The sequence below is a fragment of the Acanthochromis polyacanthus genome, chromosome 6, assembly GCF_021347895.1.
Source record: "Acanthochromis polyacanthus isolate Apoly-LR-REF ecotype Palm Island chromosome 6, KAUST_Apoly_ChrSc, whole genome shotgun sequence".
Classification (NCBI taxonomy): domain Eukaryota; kingdom Metazoa; phylum Chordata; class Actinopteri; family Pomacentridae; genus Acanthochromis; species Acanthochromis polyacanthus.
Genome location: NC_067118.1, coordinates 6,377,380 through 6,401,575, shown reverse-complemented (window position 1 = coordinate 6,401,575; position 24,196 = coordinate 6,377,380). Strand labels below are relative to the sequence as shown.

Here is a 24,196-nt window from a genome sequence, read left to right as displayed (position 1 = left end):
TAGATTAACTGTCGCATAGGACACCATAGGGTGTCGCTCTTCTCCTGGGCATTTTCCTTTAAAAAGGAAGTCGGCTGCTTGCCGAAGTAGATGCCGGTTTCCTGTGGGGTGGCCTGAAGTGTTTGCTGGGCACACACGCCAGGCAGGAGGATGAAATGAGACAATCCGGGTTTTATGGACTTGCTGCAGAATGGAGTGATTGTGGCACCGTGTGAGTGAACAACTGAGCGTGGGACGACGGTGTTTCAGTATTCGTGTGGGACGCTGCCTGCTGTCCTTTTTGTAATCTTGTTTGTATTTTTTAATTTGAGTTAGTTCGCCCAGTAATACACTACAGCTGTGTGAAAGAATAAAGAACTTGTGCGGGCAAACTAACTCCCTACATTTGTCTTTTGTTTTATGTTTGTTTGATTTGGGTCACTTCCCCTGTTAATACCATCTATGCTCTGACTCTCTATACTCGATCTTGTGATGTGTTTTCATGTGAGGTGTGTTAGCTTGCAGTTCTTTTGCTGTGCCCTAAAGTTTGAAGTGAATTCATGCATGTTATACCTGCGGGTTGATCCGCCATTTGTGGTGTGTTAGTTTGCAGTTCTTTTGCTGTGCCATAAGTTTAGAGTGAGTTCATGCATGTTATACCTGCGGGTTGATCTGCCTTTTGTGGTGCTGTAAAATTAATTAGGTTTGATGAGTTTCAGAGACAAGATGATGAAGTAAGCAGGGATACCCACTTCTCCTTATGAAATAAATAATTGTTGAAAATTACACTGTTGCGTCCATCGTGGTATGTAACTCGTGTAACATTTGCCGTCACGAACAGGATTTAAATTTGGGGAAGTGACCTTTTTTTATTTGTTAAGTGAGGACAGCAGGGGCGGCAGCGGCAGAGGGGGACCTTCCGTCACTGTTAACTGTGGCATGGATTCGACTGGAAACCGGCATCTACTTTGGCAAGCAGCCGACTTCCTTTTTAAAGGAAAATGCCCAGGAGAAGAGCGACACCCTATGGTGTCCTATGCTACATAATAAATATATTAATGAGTTGTTCTGAAAGCTTAATGGTGAAGGCACAATTCACACGGACAAAAATGCCCCAAAAAATTCCTCGTTCAACTTTTAATTCCTCTGCTCTTTGTCCTCTCTAGCTCAACTACAACAATCTGAAATGAAAAAAGATGTTATTACTCTGCCAAGGAAGGCATTGGTCTGTCTGTCTGTCTGTTAGCAACATTACTCAAAAACAGACTAACGGATTTAGATGAAATTTTCAGGGAAAGTCAGAAATGACACAAGGACCAAGTGCCATTTCTGACCTATGTTGCTATCCAGCAATGATACAGATTTCTGAATCATTGAGAGATAGCAGCATGGCATCATTGCAACCATGACAACAGGTGAACACTATGTCAACTGCCTGCTGATTGTGATCCTACTACAAATCTGCTGTGAACCACAAATTTTTTGACGATTTCATCCATCAGAAATCATCCACGACTGAGCAGCCTTGGCGGAGTCCTGCGCTCTCTGACTGTTTTTCTTGTATTTTATATTAGCACATTTCTGTCTGTACTCATGAAACAACTGTTGGTCAATTTTGTGCATACACTGACTCCTGCTTACTTTCGTTGTGCGATGCCGATACGTTATTTTCTCTCTTCTGCAGGGCACCAGGAACACCGGGAAGAGCATTGCTAACACCAACACGGCGAACCCCACGGCCATGCTGCTGGCCTCCTGCCTGCTGCTGGACCACCTGAAGCTCCACGCCTACGCCAACATGATCCGCAGAGCCATCCTGTCCACCGTCACCGAGACCCGGGTACGAAAACACGCCCGGCATCGGCTCATAGCTTCACTCTGTTTTACACAAGAATAAAGTGGACCTATGAGTGTCCCGACCTGAACCCAACAGACACCTTTGTGGTATTTTAACCCTTGTGTTGTCCTTACCAAAATTGTTGTTGCCTTGTCTGAAAAAAGTCCAAAAATTCAGAAAAAAATTCCCCAAATTAATAAAATTTGCAAAATCTTCAGGAAGAAAATTCCTGAAAAGTTTCCCTCAAAAGTTTTATTTTTTTAAATAAAAAATCCCCAAATTTGATGGTGAAATTCACTGGATTTTGGTTGATTTTTTTCTGAATGTTCTTAAACATTTTTTATTTGTTTTTTTCCACCAAAAAATGTTCAAAAATTTCCTAAAAAAATTTTGAAAATGTGGAAATTTTCACTCTGAAAAAATATATATTTTTCCACATTTTTAAAACTTTAAAACGGGTCAATCTGACCTGAAGGACGACAGGAGGGTTAAAGAGAAATTTAACCTTAAAGTAGAATCCCAGTAATGAAGCACAGACTGACCTTAGCTGCACTGAATTCCTACTGTGGGGCCTGAATTGTTTTAACCCTCCTGTTGTCTTCATTTACGGACACCAAAAAATATTGTTTCCTTGTCTGAAAAAAATCCAAAAAATCAGCAAAAAAATCCCCACATTTCTATAAATTTGCAAAACCTTCAGGAAGAAAATTCCAATAATTCCTTAAAAGTTTCCCTTAAATGTTTATTTAAAAAAACTAATTTGCCAAGAAAATTCTTGCAAATATTTTCAAAAAATTAGTAAAAATCTTCAAAAAAAATCCCCAAAATATCTAAAGGGATTACATATATATCAGTAAAACTTCTAATATTTTCTTTAAGAACATTTACGTAAACATCAATTAAAATCCAGTGACATTCGCTGGATTTTGGTTGATTTTTTTCTGAATGTTCCAAACATTTTTAACTTTTCTTTTTTCCACCAAAAAATGTTCAAAGATTTTAAAAAAAATGTTGAAAATGTGGACATCAGAAGTGTCACTGTGAAAATATTTTTTCCCCACATTTTCAAACTTTAAAACGGGTTAATTTTGACCCACAGGACGACACGAGGGTTAAAATAATAAACCTAAACTTTTGCTTTTGAATGTGTATTCTAGTGTATGTAGGAAAACAGATGTTGCTCAGGGTTTTAACATCTGTGAGCTACTGGATACTTTGAATTTTCCCAAGGAGATGAATAAACTATCGATGTGTCTTGTGTTTGTTCTTCCAGTCGGTGATGATGTGTTAAACACCATTCTCTCCACATGTTTTCCAGCTGCACACCGCTGATCTGGGAGGTCAAGGCTCCACATCTGAGGTGGTTCAGTCCATCATGAAGGCCGTGGAGAGCACCGGACCCCGAACACTGAGCCTGTAGAACACAGTGTGGGATTAAAACATCCTCCTGTAGCTCCTCTATGCAATTTTATAGCAACAACATAATATATGACACTGAAATGAAACTGTAAAAACAAACCGTTTAAATGTCTCTGCAACAGCTGATATTTATTCTGAAGGTTTAGAACTCCCTGTTTGAAGTATTTTACAGTGCTTTCTGACTTTAGTTTTAGCACTTTATTTGCCCTGAACACATCATTACAATGCTTACTGTATGAAAAATAACACAGATTACAGTGTTTGAGTCCCACCCAGTCTTTTCCATGTGTATGTTTGGTTTAATAATTGAGGCAAACCAGCTTCTTCACACATTTTAACATTAACTTTATACTAACCTAATGAAACTACCCTCAAACTGTTGCTCTGACCTCTAATAAAGTTTGTTTTCACTGTAAATCACTGGTCTGTCTTCAGAAGTGTGAATGATTCCAGGCTGCACTGTCTCATCCAGACCACACAGAGGAACCATCGTCCTGTTCAACCACTACGTTTGATGTATTTCCAAGTAAAACTCATCTGGAGGACAAGACCTATGACTTTTACCTTTTTGTGCAGCACAAGTCATGTTGAAAGTGCAACGCAAAGTGACTTTTGAGCTCTTATTTTCTATTAATAATGTCAGAAAAAATAAAACAAGCAGGAATGATGATAGAAATTTTAAAAAGTAAACACTTGAAGACTAGAAGGGGAGGATGACCACAATGTTTGTTTTACACACTTTAGTGTGATTTAAACAGAAAGCAGACTCTTCAGATTTCTTCTGGGAAATAATAAATAAAGAACATTTCCAGCTGGAAGTTAAAGAACTTTACAGTGACTTTTTAAAGTAGTCACAGGGGAGCTGGACAACGTGAGCTCACCTGAAAACATGACGTGAAACTTTGGAGGTTCTCTGAGACAATGAACGAATGTTTTTTGGCATGCGTATTTATTTTTCTGTATATTCATTATCATGGATGACATGTAAATTAGATTTATTGTTACACTGCCAAGGAACACAGCGTTGGTCTGTCTGTCTGTCTGTCTGTCAGCAACATTACTCAAACACAGACAAACAGATTTGGATGAAATTTTCAGGGAACGTCAGAAATGACACAAGAACCAAGAGATTAGATTTTAGCAGTGATGCAGCTTATAGTCTGGATCCACGGATTTGTTAAGGATTTCTGTGTCATTGTCAGATAACGGCACGTCACTGTAACCATGACAACAAGCGAACACTACATCAGCTGATTGTGATCCTACTACAAATCCACCACTGAGGACTTATCAGGACTTATCCATCAGAAATGATGCAAGAACAATTGATTAAATTGTGGGGGTGTTTCTGAGTCCCATCAATTCCCGCCACCTGCTACATGTTTTGGTCACGATTCTGTATCCGTACATAACATACACATGTATAACACACGCTTGTGTTCAGCACAAGGTCATTGTGTTTGTGGGTACATCTATATTTAATGGTCATATTCTATGTTGCTGTGATTTCTGATCATCAATAACTAATAAACAAATGCTGCATTTCTAACAATGCCATATGGGGGAATGAGCAGCCTTGAAGAGGACTGTGCACCCTGAGTGCTTCTCTTGTTGATGTATGATTCTTGGATGATAGAGACTAATCATTAATTCATTTTAATAAAGACACTGGTATGTTTCCTCTTTGTACCATCCCCATTAATACCATTGATATCGATATGAGTTTCACTCAGTTTGTGTCAAAGATCTGAGGAAAAAAGAACAAATTTTCAACAATGCAACCTGCTGTAAAACAAAAAGGAAGAAGAAACCTAACCCATCCTGCTCCATCCATCCATCATCTATACACATTAATCCTCATTAGGGTCGCGGCGGGCTGGCGTCTATCCCAGGTGATTTAGGGTGAAGATTCACCTGGACAGGTCACCAGTCTGTCACAGGGCTACATATAGAGACAAACAATCACACTCACATCCACACCTACGGACAATTTAGAGTAATCAATTAACCTCAGCGTGTTTTTGGACTGTGGGAGAAAACCCACACATGCACAGGGAGAACATGCAAACTGAGGATCTTCTTGTTGTGAGGAAAAATAAATTAGCCCTGCGGCACCCCATGAACAGGGACTATAGTCACCAATGCAGCAGTCATGGGTCTGAATGCAACCCATGATCCTAATCATCAGTGAGCCTTTCAGCACCATTAGCTAACACAATGTAGCATTAGAACACAGGAGTGATGGTTGCTGGAAATGTTCCTCTGTACCCCTATGGAGATATTCCATTAAAAATCAGTTGTTTCCAGCTAGAATAGTCATTTACCACATTAACAATGTCTGCACTGGATTTACCATATATTTAATGCTATCTTCATTGAAAAAACTGCTTTTCTTTCAAAAATAAGGACATTTCTAAGGGACCCCAAACTGCTAAGGCGGTGGTGTAGATTAATTAAAGTTGCTCCATTTTAGCTAAAGTTGACTGTGGCGTTGTTCTAGATGAATGATTCTTTTATTTCCTTTTCAATAGAATGAAAATTAAAAATAGCTTATCTTACCAATTTATTATGATATGAATATGCAGCAGGGACAATTGAAGCAGTTCATCTACTGTAAATACAGACGAGTTTAGTTCAGTGGCACCGATCTCCGGTCACGGATTTTATCTTTCTGACTCATGAAAATAAAACTAAGTGTTAAACAGCAGGCGTCCACAGTCTTCTAACTGGATTAAAATCACCAAAACATGTCAACAAACTAGGCTGTTTGTCTATTTAGTGTCTGTAAAGTGAACGAAAACTAATGTCTCAGCTACTCTATTACTTTTGTTACTGAAGTTTTGCTTCTCTGTTTTCAACTAAAATGGTTATTTAACCTGTAGAAGGAGGACTGAGGGTGAAAGGAACATTTCTGACAGTAATATTTCAGCTAAAAATGGTAAAATATGCTATTAAAGGTACAAAAAGATGAATGGATTGGACTGATTTTAGCTTTTTAGTAGGAAAAATAAATATTAAACAGAAGGTGTCCACAGTCCATTAATTGGATTAAAATGGCCAAAAGATCTCAACAAACCTGGCTCTTTCACTTCTGCGAGGTGCTTTAGTTTGTACTTCTTGTTGTACAATATTAGACTCATCTGCCTGCTCTGGCTCTGCTTCATGCTGGATGGCAGCTGCTACACTTTCTTTACTTATTTGTGACATTTTAAAGTATTTGAACTTATCTGTACACCTTATATCAGATATGAATACAATGAACAAACACTGCAAAATCGCAGGTTATTGAGGTTAAGTACATGGCTGTCTTTCAAATGACCCTTTAAGTTGAGAGTAAGTTGTATAAATGGCTTAAATATTACTGTCAATCACAGCTAATTTCTTATAACCACACTTAAATAAACTTGAACAAAATAATCATAAATTGAAAGCTTTCCTTTAAACTTCAACTTAAATGTACATTTTTACGTAGATTGCCTTATTTCACTAAATTCACTAAATTAAATGACGAATGAGCACAAATATCAAATCAAATATCAATTACATCGATGCCCCTTAATATCTTATGAAACACTGTTGTTACAGTTACACACAGTCCCTTATTCTTTTTCGAGCCTTATGTCCCTTTAATGACACAACTTAAGTGTCTAGCTTCTGGACGTCTTCACGAAAAACAGATGAACTGATGTGTCCTTTAAACAGTGGCTTATCTGCATGGCCCGTCTTGATTCGCTGTCGGCACAAGCAGTCACGTGCACGCAGAACCGAGTTCGACTATCACTCCGTCAGGAAATACACGGAACCAGAGCTGTCAGTCACTGATGGATTTAATCGCAGCTTCGATCATTCTTCATCAAATCCACACACACACACTGTTAATTAGCATGAAGAGCAATTAAACATGAATGAAAATGCGCGACAAATACAAACATTAAACACACATACCTCGCTGGCTGCAATTCACCATGAGGGAATGAGAAGTACAACGGAAAAAATGGGCATTGTCTTAAAAGTTCTTCAAAACAAGGAGGAACAACTTCTCCTGCCATTAATCATCTTGGGGAGACACAACATGTCTGCATGCAACATAAACTTCCAGGTTGTCACAACTTAAAGTGTCCTCGTGCAACACAGAAATAAAAAAATGTTCCTCTCATATATTTCCCATCAAATCAGTCATTATGCATTAAAAAATAAGAAATAAAATAATATATGCGAACAACATATGAAATAACAACATAAATAATATTTATGGCAGTTAAATATACTGTGTGACTCTGCCACAGGCTATTGCTTCAACCTGCGGCCTTACGTTGGAGAAGGCAGTACCCTGCCAGAAATTGTGTTTTCTCTGCTTGATCGTCTTCCAGGCCATGGTTATACAGTGTACATGGATCATTTTTACAACTCTGTAGCTCTGTTGAGCATTTACTGGGAGCACAAACCAATGTTTGTGGAACGTTGAGGAAGAATCGGGGGGAACCCAAGGTCATCAGGGAAATGAAAAAGTCTGACCTCGAGGCGGGGGAGAAAGTTGTGTGGCACAACAACAAGGTGATGGTTCTGGTGTGGCAGGACAAACGTTTAGTCAAGATGGAAACAACAAGCCACCCAGATGAAAAAAGCTGAAGTGTGGCAGAAGGGACAAAAAAACAGGGTTACCTGGTTGAAGCCAGAGTGCGTCGTTGCCTACAACACCTTCATGAACGGTGTAGATAAATTAGACCAAAATATTGCCTATCATCCATTCATTAGAAGATCACTGAACTGGTCCAAGACGTTTGTGGCCTACCTCTTCCAGGTGTGCACGTTCAACACGCATGTCCTCTACCGAGCAAGAAACCCAGCAGGGTGTAAAACTCTCCTGGAGTTTATGCACAGGGTAGTGAAGAATTGGACAATAAAGCGACACGTGGGAGAGAACAGGAAGGAGGAAGTAGCAGATGTTGGGGCTGATGGGGGTGGTGTCTCAGAGGATGGCCGACGTACTCCAAGGGCTCCATACAAGTCTGACCCGGAAAGTAGGCTTGATGGACAAATGGGTAAACGCAGACTGGAACGCCTGATGTCCACCGGCAAGAAGTGTAGACCGGCAAGGAGGTGTAGAGTCTGCACACGCAGGGGCCGGCACAGTGAGACCAAAATGTGGTGCAAGTCCTGTTGTGTTCCCTTGCATGCAGGAGAATGTTTCACCGCTTACCACACCAAACAGAACTACTGTGATTAGGGGCGGGGGGGAGCGAACACACACACACACACACACACACACACACACACACACACACACACACACACACACACACACACACACACACACACACACACACACACACACACACACACACACACACACACACACACACACTGTTTTTCTATCATTGTGGGGACTTACCATTGACTCCCATTCATACCTAACCCTAACCCTAACCCTAACCTTAACCAACACCAAAACAATGGCTAACCCTAAAGAAACGTTTTTGCACTTTTACTTTTTTCAGTAACAACAACATGGTTAAGAAAACACTGTTTAAACTTGTGGGGGCCGAAAGATGTCCCCACAAGTGACATAGTTTTCAGATTTCCTACAATGTAGCAAATGCTAAAACACACACACACACACACACACACACACACACACACACACACACACACACACACACACCTAAAAATAGATTGTTTATATTTTGTAAGATGTATTGTTCTGAACCAAAATGTTGACTTGTGTTGTTTGTTTGTAAATAAATGACTTAGCTAACAAAAGGTTAAAAAGTTGACCTCAAAATGCTTTTTCTGAGTTGTTTTTGTTGTTTCATATAAGTAAACAACTGTTCAGTTGTGTGGGATGTCACTAAACCAAAAAACATTGGCATCAAAGTGACTGCTCTGATTGATGTGCCTCTCTGCACAAAAAGCTCGTTATCTCTGTTTTTTGGTCAAAAACAGGTGTTTTTGCTGAAACTACCCGATGTTCTGCTGCCGATAACTTTAGAACCGAAAATGCTAGAAACAAACTTGAGTTAAGCTCGACGCTATCCATAATAATAATCAATTAATCGACATAACGTGACGACGATTTTGTCTTGTTTTGCTGTTTTTTTTCTGACTTTTGTTTGTTGTTGTTTTGTTTCTGTCTCACTTGTGTTTTTTGTCTTACTTGTCATTTTGTGTTTTGCTTTATTTCTTGTTTTAAGCATCGTTTTTGTCGTTTTGCGTTTCCTTTTTCTCTCGGTAGTGTTGTCTATTTTTGCATCCTCATGGAAAGGTAGAACCAACTTCTATAGAGTTTAATTTCCCATTTTAATACATTTTTTGCACCTTTCTGTGTCCTTTTTTGAAAACCATTTTTAGTCATATTTTACTCAAAAACATCTCAGCTGTCACATTTGTTAACATCTTTTGATGATTTGAATCCAGTTAGAAGACTATGGACACCCGCTGTTTAACATTTAGTTTTATTTTCATGAGCCACAAAGCTAAATTCAGTCCTTGTTGCACCTTTTGCATCTAAGATGGAAAAATAAACTCTGTAGAAGTTGATTTTACCTTGACATGAGGACTGAGGATGAACGGTGCATTTTAGATTTTTGTGACTTGCTTTATTCGTTGTTTCAAGCATCATTTTGTTGTTTTGTGGCTCCTTTTTGTCTCGTTTGTGTCATTTGTCCAGTTTTTTGTTGCTTTCTAACTTTTTGGTCTAATTTTTTTTGTCTCTTTCGTTTTGTTTTGTGTTGTCTATTTTTTGTTTTGTCTCATTTTTGTAATATTTTGTCTTTGTTTTTTTTTTGTCTTTGATCATAAAGTAAAACCCTACATTGTTCAGTTCCAGATAGCTGTGACTAAATGTTGTGTTCCTTTGTAGACACTCTGTAATCTGGAAGTCGTAATGTGGAAATGATAACCTGAGGCTGAATGTTGTTGAAACTGAACTCACTTTTCTTCAGAAATTTCATGTTGTTCATGATGTTTTGTAAAAAGATAATTCCTTAAATCTAAACATTTTCAGAATGAACTTTTTTGCATTAAAACAAAGGAAACTTTTGGAGTTGAGGTTATTATTGTCTGATTTTACTGGTCACTTTAGATCACATTGGGCTGAATGTGTCCCCTGAACTAAAATGAGTTTGACACCGCTGTATTAATGTATCACTAACATTTTACTCTGTTTTTGTTTGTGTAGAGTCACTGTACTTTCTCTGCAGCTTTTGGCCCCAAACATCTGAACAGCAGAAGAAAACTCGTTACTTGTTCTGGTCTTTTCAGGGAAGTTGTTCACAAACAAAAAGCATAAATTGGGAATTCCGACTAATCCAAGTCCTCTGATGGAGGTTAGTTGGAAGCACAGGGAAGTATTTTTAAAGCAGAAGAACAGGGCTCATGTGCGACTGTTTTACAGCCACTCAGCGGGCCTCTCAGTAATTAGACGCTTCTCCAAATGAGGGAGCAATTGAGGGGAAGCAAACAGATTAGTTCTCTGTTGGAGGGAGGATGGAGGAGAGGTGGAATGTGGGAGGAAAAACAGGAATAAGAAGGCTGCTGAGAAAGACAAACCCTCCTTCTGTTGTTGCTGACTTCTCATTTCTCTTCACAACACCTCAGCCCTCTCCGTCACCCGCTGGTGCAAAATCACACCAACACGTATCGCTTCAGGGCTCTTTGATCACCTCCAATAACAGGAGTCTCATCTGATCAGCTGCTGCTCATCAACGCCTTCCATATCAACAACAACGGGCAGGAAATCACATTAATCCACGGCAACGCGGCCTTTCAGCAACGCTTCCTTCTGCCCACTTTTCATGAGTCTGAGGCGGCCGGCAGCAGAGAGGGATGTGCTGAAGGGTGTCAGTTGGCAGAGGTCGCCGTCGGAGGAGGAATAACGGAGTGGAAAACGCTCAGCATGAATGCAGCTCCGGTGTGCAACAGCAGATCAGGTTGTCCTGGATCCGACAGATGCTTCACGGGATGCTGAGGACGAGGTGAGTCCAGCGTTTGCTCAGGTTCTGCTTCTGATGGTTGGGAGATTAAACTCTGTAGAAGTTGGATTTATCTTCACATGAGGAGGATTTGAGGGGAAAAGGAGCCTTTTAGACAGTAAAAAATAACTAAAATTGGTTAAAAATACTATTGAAAGAGCAAAAAGAAGGATGGATTGGACTGTGTTTTTATCTAAAATGTTAAATTACACTCTGTAGAAGTTGGTTTTACCTTCATAGATGAGGATTGAGGGTGAAAGGAGCATTTTTGGCAGTAAAAAATGTCTCAAACTGGTTAAAATATACTATTATAGGTGCAAAAAGAAGGATAGATTTGATCTAAAATGAAAATTAAACTTTGTAGAAATGGATTTTATCTTTACATGAGGAGGACTGAGAGGAAAAGGAGCATTTTAGACAGTAAAAATGGACTAAAACAGGTTAAAAATACTACTAAAGATGCAAAAAGAAAGATGGATTGGACTTATTTTTATCTAATGTGGAAAAGTAAACTATGTAGAAGTTGGTTTTATCTTTACATGAGGAGGATTTAGGGGAAAAGAAACATTTTAGACAGTAAAAAAAAATCCTAAAAATGGTTAAAAATATTATTAAGGGTACAAAAGGAAGGATGAATTAAACTCTGTAGAAGTTGGTTCACAAGAGGAGGATTGAGAGTGACCTTGTGAAGATAGAACCAGCTTCTATAGAGTTTAATTTCCCATTTTATATACAATCAGTCCAAACATCCTTCTTCTTGCACGTTGAATAATATTTTTTCACCATATTTAGTAATTTTTTAGCATCAAAAATGTTCTTTTCAACCTCAATCCTCCTCATGTGAAGATAAAACCAACTTCTATAGAGTTTAATTTTCCATTTTAGATAAAAACCATCCTTCCGTTTGCACCTTTAGTAGTATTTTTAACCACTTTTAGTCATTTTTACCCTCAGTCTTCCTCATGTAATAGTAGAACCAACTTCTACAGAGCAGGTGTTCACTGTCTTCTAATTGGATTAAAATCAGCAAAACATGTCAACGGGAGGATTGAGAGTGAAAGGAACATTTTTGTCAGGAATAATCTGGCAAGGAATGGTCAAAACATACCCAGAAAGGTGCAAAAAGGACTGTTTTGAGCTTTTGCTTTGTGAAAGTAAAACCAAGTGTTAAACAGCAGGTGTCCACAGTCTTCTAATTGGATTAAAATCACCAAAACACGGCAACTAATTTGTCAGCTGGCATGTTTTTGGTAGTAAAAACTTACTGAAAATGTAAAAAAAAACACTTTGAAATGTGAAATAATGTACTAAAATGACAAATTAAACTCTGCAGAAGTTGGTTTCATCTTTACATGAAGAAGACTGAGAGTGAAATGAGCATTTTGATGTTAAAAAATGACTAAAAATTATTCAAAAAATACTATTAAAGGTGCAAAAATAAGGATGAATTTGATCTAAAATGGGAAACTAAACTCTATAGAAGTTGGTTTTATCTTCATATGAGGAGGATTGAGAGTGAAGTACAACCAGTGTATTTTTAACCATTTTTAGTAATTTTTTGCTGTCAAAAACATGTCAGCAGCCAAGTTTGTTGACATGTTTTGATGATTTTAATCCAATTAGAAGACTGTGGACCTGCTGTTTAACACTTGGTTTTATTTTAATGAGCCAGAAAGCTAAAATCAGTCCTTTATGCACCTTTTACATCTAAAACGGGAAATTAAACTGCGTTGAAGTTGGTTTTATTTTCACATAAGGATGACAGAGTGAAAGGAACATTTTTGAGAGGAATAATCTGGCTAAGAATCATAAAACACACTGAGAAAGGCACAAAAAGGACCGATTTGACCTTTTTCACTAAGTGTTAAACAGCAGGTGTCCACAGGCTTCTAATTGGATTAAATTCATCAAAACATGCCAAGAAACTTGTTTTTGACAGTAAAAATGACTAAAATGGTCACAAAATACTCTGAAATGTGCAGAAATGTACTAGAATGGGAAATTAAACTCTATAGAAGTTGGTTCCACCTTCACATGAGGGGGACTAAGGATAAAAGGAGCATTTCTGACAGAAAAAAAGTGATTAAATGCTATTTAAAAGTGCTAAAAGAAGGATGGAGTGGACAGATTTAATCTAAAATGGGAAATTAAACTGTGTAGAAGTTGGTTTTACCTTTACATGAGGAGGCTTGTGGGTAAAAAGTATTTTCAACAGAAATGCACCTGTTGAAAATGGTGAAATATGCTATTAAATGTGCAAAAAAGAGAATGGATAAACATAAAAAGTCTAAAAGTATAAACATAAATACAAAAATATCTCCAAAAATATAAACATAAGTAGAAAAATGTCCTATAGAGTAATAAATAGTAATGTAATAAAGGTGTTTGATTGTGATAATTTAGACCAAATCTGTAAAATAAAGAGAGACAAACTCAAATTTATCCTAGATCAATGTCATAGGTGTAGCTGTAAAGGACTGTTTATCATATTGCATAACTGTGTTTCCATTCAATTTTTATTGGTTTCAATATTAACTTAATTAATATCCAGGTCTAAAGGGTGGAGAAGCGTAGGAAAAATAACAGCAGGCAGTTATTCACGTGTACATTTAGGCAGTTTGTGAGGGCAGCCGTAGTATGAACTTGAAGTAAAAATGAAAAATGTGTGTTTTACGGTTGAATAACACGTTCAGTTTTGAGAACGTAGCTGTGTAAATGCGTTATCATCAAACATTTATACAATATGTTTAGTTATCCTGCCTTTACAGACCCCCAAACAAGTAATTTTGTGCTTTAAACTTAAACTTTGAAGCCTTCAACTGTAAAAAAAAACAAAACAAAAAACAACAAAAAAAAGTGTTGTTCAGGTCAGCGTTCCAAGCATGTCCACCAGGTGGCGCTGTGACAGAGTGTCTTTTGGCCTATGGCTTTTATGATGGTGAACTATCAAAACTGTCCACCAGGTGGCGCTGTGACTGTGGATGTATTTTGGTCTACAGAATTCATCAGGACTGGACTCTGATCAATCATGTAAAATTTGACGCAGATTGGAGCATGTTTAGGGGAGGTACACAGCACTTCCTGTTTCATGGCGAATTGTCGAATTTCTGCCAGCCACCATTTCCAAAACCTCAGACGTCTGTAGAGTATTTTGATAACTTTTTATCAACTGTGCCTGGTTTAGTTGCTGGCCAAATTTCAGCTCTGTCAGAGTTACCCTGTTTGAGTTTATAGCTTTCGAAAATGTGCAACAATTGGCCCAAATTATCCAAAATATGACACATAATTCAAAATGGCTGACTTCCTGTTGGGTTTTCAGTATGGGTGTCAATTATATTTTCGTGCATCTTGACGAGTTACATGTGCGTGCCAAATTTCATAGCTGTAGGTGACATGTAGAGGAACGTAGTGTTTGAAATTTTCCATTTTTCTGTTGATTCTCGGACATAAATAAGCAGATCGATCTTAGCATGTTTTACGTCTTTCCAGCATCACGTCTCTTTCTGTCCTCCTGCCTCCTCCCAGGTAACATGTCGGTCTCCATGGTAACAGACACCTACCTGTCCACCCATTGGTCGGTCGCCCCCGAGGCCCCGGGGGGCTCCAACGCCACCAACTGGAAGCGGGACGCCCTGCTGGCGGTGGCCGAGGTGGTGGTGCTGGGGATCATCTTGGTGATGGCGTTGCTTGGCAACGGGCTGGTGCTGGTGGTGCTGCTAAGGCGCCGGCGACATCACAACCCGCTGCAGCAGTTCATGCTCAACCTCTGTCTGGCCGACCTGGTGGTGGCGCTGTTCCAGGTAACACGAAGGAAATGATGGTAACAAAATAGCATGAAAAGTTTAGAAAGTGTAGCTCACTTTGTATATGTGGAGTGTGTATAAATATGTGTATAAATATCTTTAAATGTGTATAAAAATCTTTAAATGTGCATAAAAATATTTAAAAGGGTATAAAAATATTTAAAAGTGTAGAAAAATATTTAAATGTTTATAAATATCTTTAAATGTGTATAAACATCTTTAAATGTGTATACAAATATTTAAAAGGGTATAAAAATATTTAAAAGTGTAGAAAAATATTTAAATGTTTATAAATATCTTTAAATGTGTATAAACATCTTTAAATGTGTATACAAATATTTAAAAGGGTACAAAAATCTGAATATGTGTACAAAAATCTTTAAATGAGCATAAAAATATTTAAAAGTGTAGAAAAATATTTAAATGTTAATAAATATCTTTGAACGTATAAAAATATTCAAATGTGTATAAAAATATTTAAAAGGGGATAAAAAAATCTTTAAACGTATATAAGAATCTCAACGTGTGCAAAAATTATTCGAATGTGTGTAAATATCTTTAAATGTGTACAAAAATCTTTAAATGTGCATAGAAATATTTAAAAGTGTATAAAATATTAAAATGTGTACAAAAATCTCTGAATATGGACAAAATATTTAAATATATATAAATATATGGGGCTGCATAGTTGCATAGTGGTTAGCACTTTAGCCTTGCAGCAAGGAGAGCCCCGGTTCAAATCCCGGGGTGGGCCTGGGATCTTTCTGCATGGAGTTTACATGTTGCCTGTGCATGCGTGGGTTTTCTCCGGGTACTCCGGCTTCCTCCCACAGCCCAAAAATATGCTGAGGTTAATTGATTATTCTAAATTGCCTGTAGGTGTGAATGTGAGTGATTGTGTGTCTGTATATGTAGTCCTGTGACAGACTGGTGACCTGTCCAGGATGTCCCCTGCCTTCACCCGAGTCAGCTGGGATAGACTCCAGCACCCCCCACGACCCTAATGAGGATAAAGCGGTGTATAGAGAATGGATGGATGGATAAATATATTTAAATGTGTATAAAAATCTTAAAATATGTATAAAAATTTAAATGCATATAAAAATATTTCAATATGTAAAAAAGTATTTAAACATGTATAAAAATGTAAAATGTGTACAAAAATATTTAAATATGTTTACAAATATTTAAATGTTAATAAAAATATTTAAATCTGTATAAAAATAATTAAATGTACATACATATTTATAAATGTGTACACAAACAATCAAACGTACACAAATTTGTAAGCAAATCTTTAAATGTGAACACAAATATTGAGCGTCACAATTCAATGCGCACATAAATATGTAAATATGTACACAAACCATCCATCTATCCATCCTCTAGACACCGCTTTATCCTCACTAGGGTCATGGGGGTGCTGGAGCCTATCCCAGCTGACTCGGGTGAAGGCAGGGGACACCCTGGACAGGTCACCAGTCTGTCACAGGGCTACATACACAGACACACAATCACTCACATTCACACCTACGGACAGTTTAGAGTAACCAAGTAACCTCAGCATCTTTTTGGACTGTGGGAGGAAACTGGAGTACCCGGAGAAAACCCACGCATGCTCAGGGAGAACATGCAAACTCCATGCAGAAAGATCCCAGACCCACCCCGGGATTTGAACCGGGGATCTTCTTGCTGCAAAGTGAAAGTGCTAACCACTACATCACTGTGCAGCCTGTACACAAACCAATTAATGTAAACAACTCAGTACACAAATCTCTAAATGCATATGAATCATTTTGTATAGAAGGGTAAGGTACCAACCAAACACCAGAACACACATTCTCAGATACAAAACACTAAAATACCTCCGTACTTCTGCCTCCTCTCTGAGGTGCTGCCCCAGCTGGTGTGGGACGTTCAGGGTCGGTTTCCCGGCCCAGACTTCCTGTGTCGCCTGGTGAAATACCTCCAGGTGCTCGGCATGTTCGCCTCCTCCTACATGATCGTTGCCATGACGCTGGACCGCCACTACGCCATATGCTGCCCCCTGCAGGCGCATCGCAGCAGAGCCACGCAGCGCTGCAACTCCTTCGTGGTGTCGGCCTGGGGGCTGTCGCTGCTGCTCAGCCTGCCGCAGGTAGAACCGCAGAATATAGAACATTTACAAGGTTCCTGTGAGGTTAAAAGAGAACCAAGACAAAATGTTTTAACATTAAGAGGATGTTTGGAGGATGTTGTCAGATTATGTTCAAGGATAATAAAAGAAGAATGTTCTCAAACCAACATTCAGAAAACGTTTAAAGAACATTTTTAGATGTCTTTAGGCAACTTTCAACTAACATTCTGGGAGCTAAAAGAAAATGCTCCTGCTGAAAACATCACTAGAATTTTTCAGAACTTTTTCAAAACGTTTTTAAAACCCACCAAGCAGAGAACGTTCCCAAAACTCTGGCTAACGTTACCTACAAGTTCTAATAATGATCTAAATAAAACATTTTAATCTGGTCTTCAAAGAACGTTTGCAGGATATTTATCATTTCTAATTATGTTCCTGTGAGGTTAAAAGTGAACTAAGACAGAACGTTTTAACATTCAGAGGATGTTTGTAGGATGTTGTCAGATTATGTTCCATGATAACTAAAGAAGAACATTCTCAAACTAACATTCAGAAAATGTTCTCCAGATGTTATCGAGGCCTCAGAAGACAGAATGTGCTTTTATAAAACGTTCCTGTAATTTAAAATATTAACAAAGATCGAACATTTTACCTGAAATGTTCTGGAACTTCTCAATGCAACATTCGGAAAATGTTTCAAGAACGTTTATAGATGTCTTTAGGGAATTTTCAACTTACATTCTGGGAATTAAAAGAAAACTTCCTGCTGAAAACATCACTACAACTTTGCAGAACTTTCTCAGAACGTTTTTGAATCAAAAAGATTCTAGCTGGGTCAAACAGCAGAGAACATTCCCAAAACTCTGTCTAACATTACTTACAAGTTCTAATAATGTTTGACAGAAAACATTTTAATCTGATGTTTAAACAACTTTTTAAGGATATTCTTCATTTCTAACAATGTTCCTGTGAGGTTAAAACTGAACTGAGACAGAACGTTTTAACATTCAGAGGATGTTTGGAGGATGTTGTCAGATTATGTTCCATGATAACTAAAGAAGAATGTTTTCACACCAACATTCAGAAAATGTTTTCAAGACAGAATGTGTTTTTATAAAACGTTCCTGTAGTTTAAAATAATAACAAACGTAGAACGTTGTACCTGCAATGTTCTGTTGCACTGAGAACTTTCATTTATAAATCGTTCTCGATGTTACATTCAAAAATGGTTAAGAATGATCTTAGAACATCTTTAGAGAACCTTATCCTACCTTTAAAAAGAACATTCTGGGAACTAACAGAAAATCTCACACTAAAACATCCCTAGAACTTTACAGAACTCTCTCCGAACATTTCCAGAACCAAATATTCCTGCTGAGTTTCATCTCTTCTCCTCTGCAGGTTTTCATCTTCTCCCGCTCTGAAGTGGCTCCAGGAATCTACGAATGTTGGGGGAACTTTGCCGAGTCTTGGGGCCTGAAGGCCTACGTGACCTGGATGACCGTGTCGGTCTTCATCCTGCCTGTCCTCATCATCACCGTCTGCCAGGTACAGCCCAGCAGAACCCAGCAGAACATCTCACTAAACAGAATAATGATAACTTCACTCCTTCAGGTTCGCATCTTCAGGGAGATCCACAACAACCTGTACCTGAAGTCGGAGCGCCGCCTGTCGCCCTCGTCTTTAACGGCGTCCAGACGAGACAGCCAGCGAAGGGGAGGAGCCAGGGGGAAGTCCGGCCTCCCCCTCCACGTCTCACCCCTCGTCTTCAACAACCCCAGAAATCAAACCTCCTGTGATTCCAGCTGCCTGCCGATGGGTCCGATCAGGTCCAGCAGCATCACGTCCTTCACATCTGTTCACCCAGGTGAGGATAAAACTAGGGCTGCAACTAATGACGCGTCGACTAATCGTCTGAGCACGATACGTCATCAAAAGCGGAAGTGAGCACGCAATGTAACAGAAATCGGCGTCCGACCGGAGCGCGGAACACAGACGGACGTCGGGGCTGCATTGTGCATGTATTATGTACGCACGATGCAGCGTGGATGTCCGCGTTTAGATACAGCTGTATAGTAAACGCTGACATCCGTGTTTACGATAGATTGCGGATGTCCGCGCTGCATCGTGCATACATAATATATGCACGATGTTAGAACTAGCGGAGTGAACCCAAGCAGCAAGTGACAGGCAGGCAAGTGAATTAATAATAAATTTATTTTACAGAAAATAAAACAAAAGGCACTCCATAAAGGAGGCACAAAAAACAAACAGCACAGGGAACTGAAACTGAAACCAAGGATTACGGATCACGGCCGCCGGGGGAATAAACTAAAACTAACGGGAAAAATAACTCACATAAAGTCCTTGGACAGTTGGCAGACGAGGTGGGGAGCTAAACTGAGAAAGCTGGGGGCGAGGATTATGGCGGAGACTGAGGAGTGGACAGACCAGGGACAGACGCCGGAGCGAAGGAAGGGAAAACGAGCAGAAGGGGGTTCCAGGATGAGAGGGGAAGAAGACGAAGCAGGTGAGGAGTATCCAGGTTTGGGCGAGTCCCGACAAAGGTGTAATCCAAACGGGGGAAGCACAGTCAATGGCCCAGCAAAGCGTAGTGGGGAGAACCAGGCTTCTAACTGCCGGTGATTGCCAATTACAGCCAGCTGCGCTCCTTCGCAGCCGTCTCTAATTAGGCTGAGAGCCGAGCAGGAGACGAGGGAGCCATGACACACGATGCAGTGCCGATGTCCGTCCGTGTTCCGCACTCCGGTCGGACGTGATTTCTGTTGCATTGCACGCTCACTTCCGCTTTTGATGACGTATTGTGCTCAGACGATTAGTCGACGCGTCGTCAGTTGCAGCCCTAGATAAAAACACACAATGATGATAAAAAACAGCAACAACCTCACAAATTTAGAAAAACAACCTCAGCAGAAGGTCCAGGAGTGACTGGAGGTTTTTGACTTCAAATTCTCAACATCTGGAAGTGTAGATGTTGAATTTTGAATTGTAATTTTGAAAAGTAATGTATATTCTTCTTCATGGTTTTTCTGTTTCCATAGAGGTGCAGAACTTTATATTTCAGTGAAAAACGAGTCTACAGTGAGTAAAATCAACCCTTACTGTCTCTGTGTTCCCTCCAGCTGAGCCTCAGCCTGACATGCTGCCTGATCCTCCAGTTCCCTTCACTATCTGCCCCACCGACCCTCCGGTTCCCTTCACTATCTGCCCCCCCGACCCTCCGGTTCCCTTCACTATCTGCCCCTCCGACCCTCCGGTTCCCTTCACTATCTGCCCCTCCGACCCTCCGGTTCCCTTCACTATCTGCCCCCCCGACCCTCCGGTTCCCTTCACTATCTGCCCCTCCGACCCTCCGGTTCCCTTCACTATCTGCCCCCCCGACCCTCCGGTTCCCTTCACTATCTGCCCCACCGACCCTCCGGTTCCCTTCACTATCTGCCCCCCCGACCCTCCGGTTCCCTTCACTATCTGCCCCCCCGACCCTCCGGTTCCCTTCACTATCTGCCCCCCGACCCTCCGGTTCCCTTCACTATCTGCCCCTCCGACCCTCCGGTTCCCTTCACTATCTGCCCCCCCGACCCTCCGGTTCCCTTCACTATCTGCCCCCCCGACCCTCCGGTTCCCTTCACTATCTGCCCCCCCGACCCTCCGGTTCCCTTCACTATCTGCCCCACCGACCCTCCGGTTCCCTTCACTATCTGCCCCACCGACCCTCCGGTTCCCTTCACTATCTGCCCCTCCGACCCTCCGGTTCCCTTCACTATCTGCCCCTCCGACCCTCCGGTTCCCTTCACTATCTGCCCCACCGACCCTCCGGTTCCCTTCACTATCTGCCCCACCGACCCTCCGGTTCCCTTCACTATCTGCCCCTCTGACCCTCCCAAAGCTCCTCCTGCCCGGGGCGGGGAGGTGTCGGCCGCCATATCCAAGACGGTGAGGATGACGCTGGTCATCGTTCTCGTCTACTCGCTCTGCTGGGCGCCGTTCTTCAGCGTCCAGCTGTGGGCCGCCTGGGGTCCCGACCCGCCTCAGAACGGTACCAACACATGGAACGTATTCTCTGTGTTCACCTAATTAAAAACAATGCTTCGTGGTCACGTCCAAACATGTAGGTCAGAATTTCAGGGTGTCCTAACGTTGAACAGCTTCTTTACTTATTGACTTAAACTGAGTAATGCATTTTATATACTAGTATAATACATTTTAAGCATGATTTACTTCATTTATTTATTGAAATGACAATACAGGACATAGAATACACAATTCATTTGAAAAAATGAATGAAAAACATACATTTAACGCAAGGATATTAGTTTTTAGTGATGAAAGAAAATGTTTTAAAATTGAATGTACAAATTCAAGTAATTTGCAATTACTTTATTTTAAATTTCAGTGTGCAAAAATATTTCTCCAGGATTGTTTTTGGGTTTGTACTTTCCTAGTTTTACAAACCTCTATTTCATGCTTAATAACTTCTTTAGTAAACAGCTTAAAATGGAGAATATTGATGTTTTATGTATTGAATATAAAAGCATGAATTACTTAGTTTATCTATCGAATTGACAATTCATCCATCCATCCATCATCTATACACCGCTTTATCCACACTAGGGTCACGGGGGGCGCTGGAGCCTATCCCAGCTGACTCGGGTGAAGGCAGGGGACACCCTGAACAGGTTGCCAGTCTGTCACAGGGCATTGACAATACAGTATATACAGTAGCATATACAATTAATTTAGAAAGAAATGCAATGATACTATAATTAGAGATAAAGAGTTCGAAAATGATAAGGACACAAGACATTTTTATTAATTATAAAACTGCAATAGCACTTATAAAGCTCTGATTTCACAAGCTTTTGCATTTTGCTAAAGATAAAATATAAACAGATTGGCTCTTTAATATCACTTAGGCAAAAATATGCACACGGTTTTTTTCTAAATATAAAATCTAGTGTGTGCACTTGTTACATAGACTTATATCTGGAGTAAATGATGCATAAACCTATGAATGAGCTACATGTCTTATTGTTACACTTAATATGTTTAAATATTTTTACATTTTTCCTCCCAATGACAGCAAATTCCATGTATATATCTCAACATATTGTGCAGAGTTTTAGTGTTTACATGTATAACATTTCTACATTAAAAGATCAAATTTAAACGTCTGATTATGAAGGAATGTTGAGACAGGTGTGTGTTTTTGTGCAGGTGCAGCGTTCACCTTGCTCATGCTGCTGGCCAGTCTGAACTCCTGCACCAACCCCTGGATCTACTCTGCCTTCTCCAGCAGCGTCTCCCCGGAGCTTCGGCTGCTGCTGCTCTGCCGGATGAGCTCCCAGCGCCGGGGCTCTTTACCGAATGACTCCACCACCACACACACCTCCAGCTACTGAATACACAGCGAAGCTACAGCCCGCCTTGTGGGACATAATTACCCCACTGAGGCTGCTGGTAGTCGGACTGTTTCAGGAGCTACACTCGGGGTTTTACCAAACGTTAGCTTCTCTAGACAGGATTCAGAGGCCTGTGGTTAGCAAGGGTTATCTTAGCGTAAAGACTGGACACAGGCAGAAAAACATTAAGCTTAACTTGGTTCAAAGACAATACAAACAAAATTAAATCCACCTACCAGCACCTTGAGGGCTCACTGACACACAAGTACATATATATTTAAAATAAAATAATCTGTACAGACAGAAGTGCCATTTTTTGTATCCTACAGATTCCTAGCTGAGGCGGGAAGTGTCCAGGAAGTAGCCTGGCCCAAAACGGTTTTCAAAATGGCGTCTTGTAGTTTTTCCCCTTTTTTGTTGTACAAATTATTCAAACAAAATACAGCATGTGAAATAGTACGCTTTAGTGTTGTTGTTGGACGATTTAGCTTCTATTAGACATCAGTCTGCTCTTTCTGATCTTGAATCTAATTTAAGCTAAGCCAGGCGCTTGGTACTGTACAAACAAGTGGTGAGCTAGCAGAACTAACAGTAAGCTAGTTAGCCGTAGTGGTTAACCGTAGCGGTTGCAGAACAGCGAAAGCACTTCTTCAAAAAATAATTCACCTCAAATTTAGCAAATACTGAAACTGTCTATGTCAGTATTTATGTACTTGCCATAGTAAACTGCTGTAATAAAAAATTTCTATCATGTAGCTAAACTAAGCCAGGCAATTCCTACTGTAGAAGTGAATGGGTGGAATGAGTGAAACTAGCAGTAAGCTAGTTAGCCACAGTAGCTAACCATAGTTGCAAAACAGAAAAGGTACTTCTTCAAAAAACGTAATCAGTTAGCAAATACTGCTAACCTGGCAATAGCCAGATTAATAATTGTGTAGTACTTGATAGTACTCCACAATATTGAGATTTGTGAACTCACAAATATCGCGAGAAATCAACTTGCTGGCAAGGTTAAAATACTGCAGCTGTCTATCCAAGTATTTATGTAATTATTTGTGATATTTAAAATCTAAACTACTGTAATAAAAATGTCTAATGTGTAGCTAAGCTAAGGTAGGCAATTGCTACTGTGAGTAATGGTGAGCTAGTAGAATTAGTAGTAATTAGCCACCATGGCTAAGAATTGTTGCTAAACCGCTTCTTCGAAAGATAGTTCACTGAATTTAGTAAATACTGGAACCGACAGCTTCAGGTACATGAACATCCACGTGTTTGTAGTAGTTCATGTCATACTTTAGATATGAACTGCTGTGATGAAATGTATAATGTATAATTACTGTAAATGTATCTGTTCCTGTGATTTTTCTTCAAAGTGGCAAATAGTTTTTTTTTCACTTTTTGTATTACAAATTACTCAGACATATGTTTTAGTGGTGTTGTTGGGCAGATTTAGCTTTGTTAAAACTAATCTAAGCTGAGTTAAAGTAAGCACTTGCTACTATAGAATGGGTGGAAGTTGAAGTGAGCTAACACGATTAGAATTTGAATTTAGTAAATAGTGAAGCAGAGAGCTTTAGGTACATAAACATCAATGTATTATTTTTAGTACATGTCATAGTTTAGATATAAACTGCTGTAATAAATGTTCTAAT

At 39.7% G+C, this 24,196-nt stretch overlaps 2 protein-coding genes and 1 long non-coding RNA gene across 5 annotated transcripts in view; 2 read left to right on the top strand and 1 right to left on the bottom strand.

Moving 5' to 3' along the window:
• Positions 1 to 3,655, top strand: part of LOC110968075 (isocitrate dehydrogenase [NAD] subunit gamma, mitochondrial-like) — a 9,330-nt gene extending 5,675 nt beyond the window's left edge. The window contains exons 7-8 of the mRNA XM_022217884.2: positions 1,664 to 1,819; positions 3,135 to 3,655. Coding sequence (XP_022073576.2) covers positions 1,664 to 1,819; positions 3,135 to 3,236 — 258 coding nt within the window. The 3' untranslated portion in view covers positions 3,237 to 3,655. The remainder of the gene's footprint in view (positions 1 to 1,663; positions 1,820 to 3,134) is intronic.
• LOC127534290 (uncharacterized) lies at positions 1,744 to 17,013 on the bottom strand. The gene is made up of 4 exons (XR_007942309.1): positions 16,874 to 17,013; positions 14,766 to 14,996; positions 3,112 to 3,230; positions 1,744 to 1,857 (listed from the first exon to the last, which is right to left on the bottom strand). It is a non-coding gene; the product is annotated as an uncharacterized LOC127534290 (long non-coding RNA).
• Positions 10,732 to 24,196, top strand: avpr2ab (arginine vasopressin receptor 2a, duplicate b). 3 transcript variants are annotated; one of them, XM_051948971.1, is made up of 7 exons: positions 10,732 to 11,212; positions 14,731 to 15,005; positions 16,900 to 17,145; positions 18,526 to 18,672; positions 18,739 to 18,980; positions 20,970 to 21,181; positions 22,360 to 24,196. In XM_051948971.1, the coding sequence occupies exons 1-7, from the start codon at positions 11,134 to 11,136 to the stop codon at positions 22,542 to 22,544; spliced, it is 1,386 nt and encodes a 461-aa protein (XP_051804931.1). In that variant the 5' UTR covers positions 10,732 to 11,133; the 3' UTR covers positions 22,545 to 24,196. The 3 variants fall into 3 exon arrangements, 1 of the variants encoding a protein (XP_051804931.1); XR_007942305.1 differs by lacking the exon at positions 10,732 to 11,212 and having other exon boundaries at positions 14,743 to 15,005; positions 18,739 to 18,991; positions 20,268 to 21,181; positions 22,360 to 22,477; XR_007942304.1 differs by lacking the exon at positions 10,732 to 11,212 and having other exon boundaries at positions 14,743 to 15,005; positions 18,526 to 18,991; positions 20,268 to 21,181; positions 22,360 to 22,477.

What these genes read in the sequence shown, in the direction of transcription:
- avpr2ab (XM_051948971.1), top strand. Translation starts at nt 11,134, where the DNA reads ATGCAGCTCCGGTGTGCAACAGCAGATCAGGTTGTCCTGGATCCGACA. An exon ending in AGCATCACGTCCTTCACATC is followed by an intron (nt 18,981 to 20,969) that starts TGTTCACCCAGG and finishes TCCGGTTCCCTT; the next exon opens with CACTATCTGCCCCACCGACC. An exon ending in TCCCGACCCGCCTCAGAACG is followed by an intron (nt 21,182 to 22,359) that starts GTACCAACACAT and finishes GTTTTTGTGCAG; the next exon opens with GTGCAGCGTTCACCTTGCTC.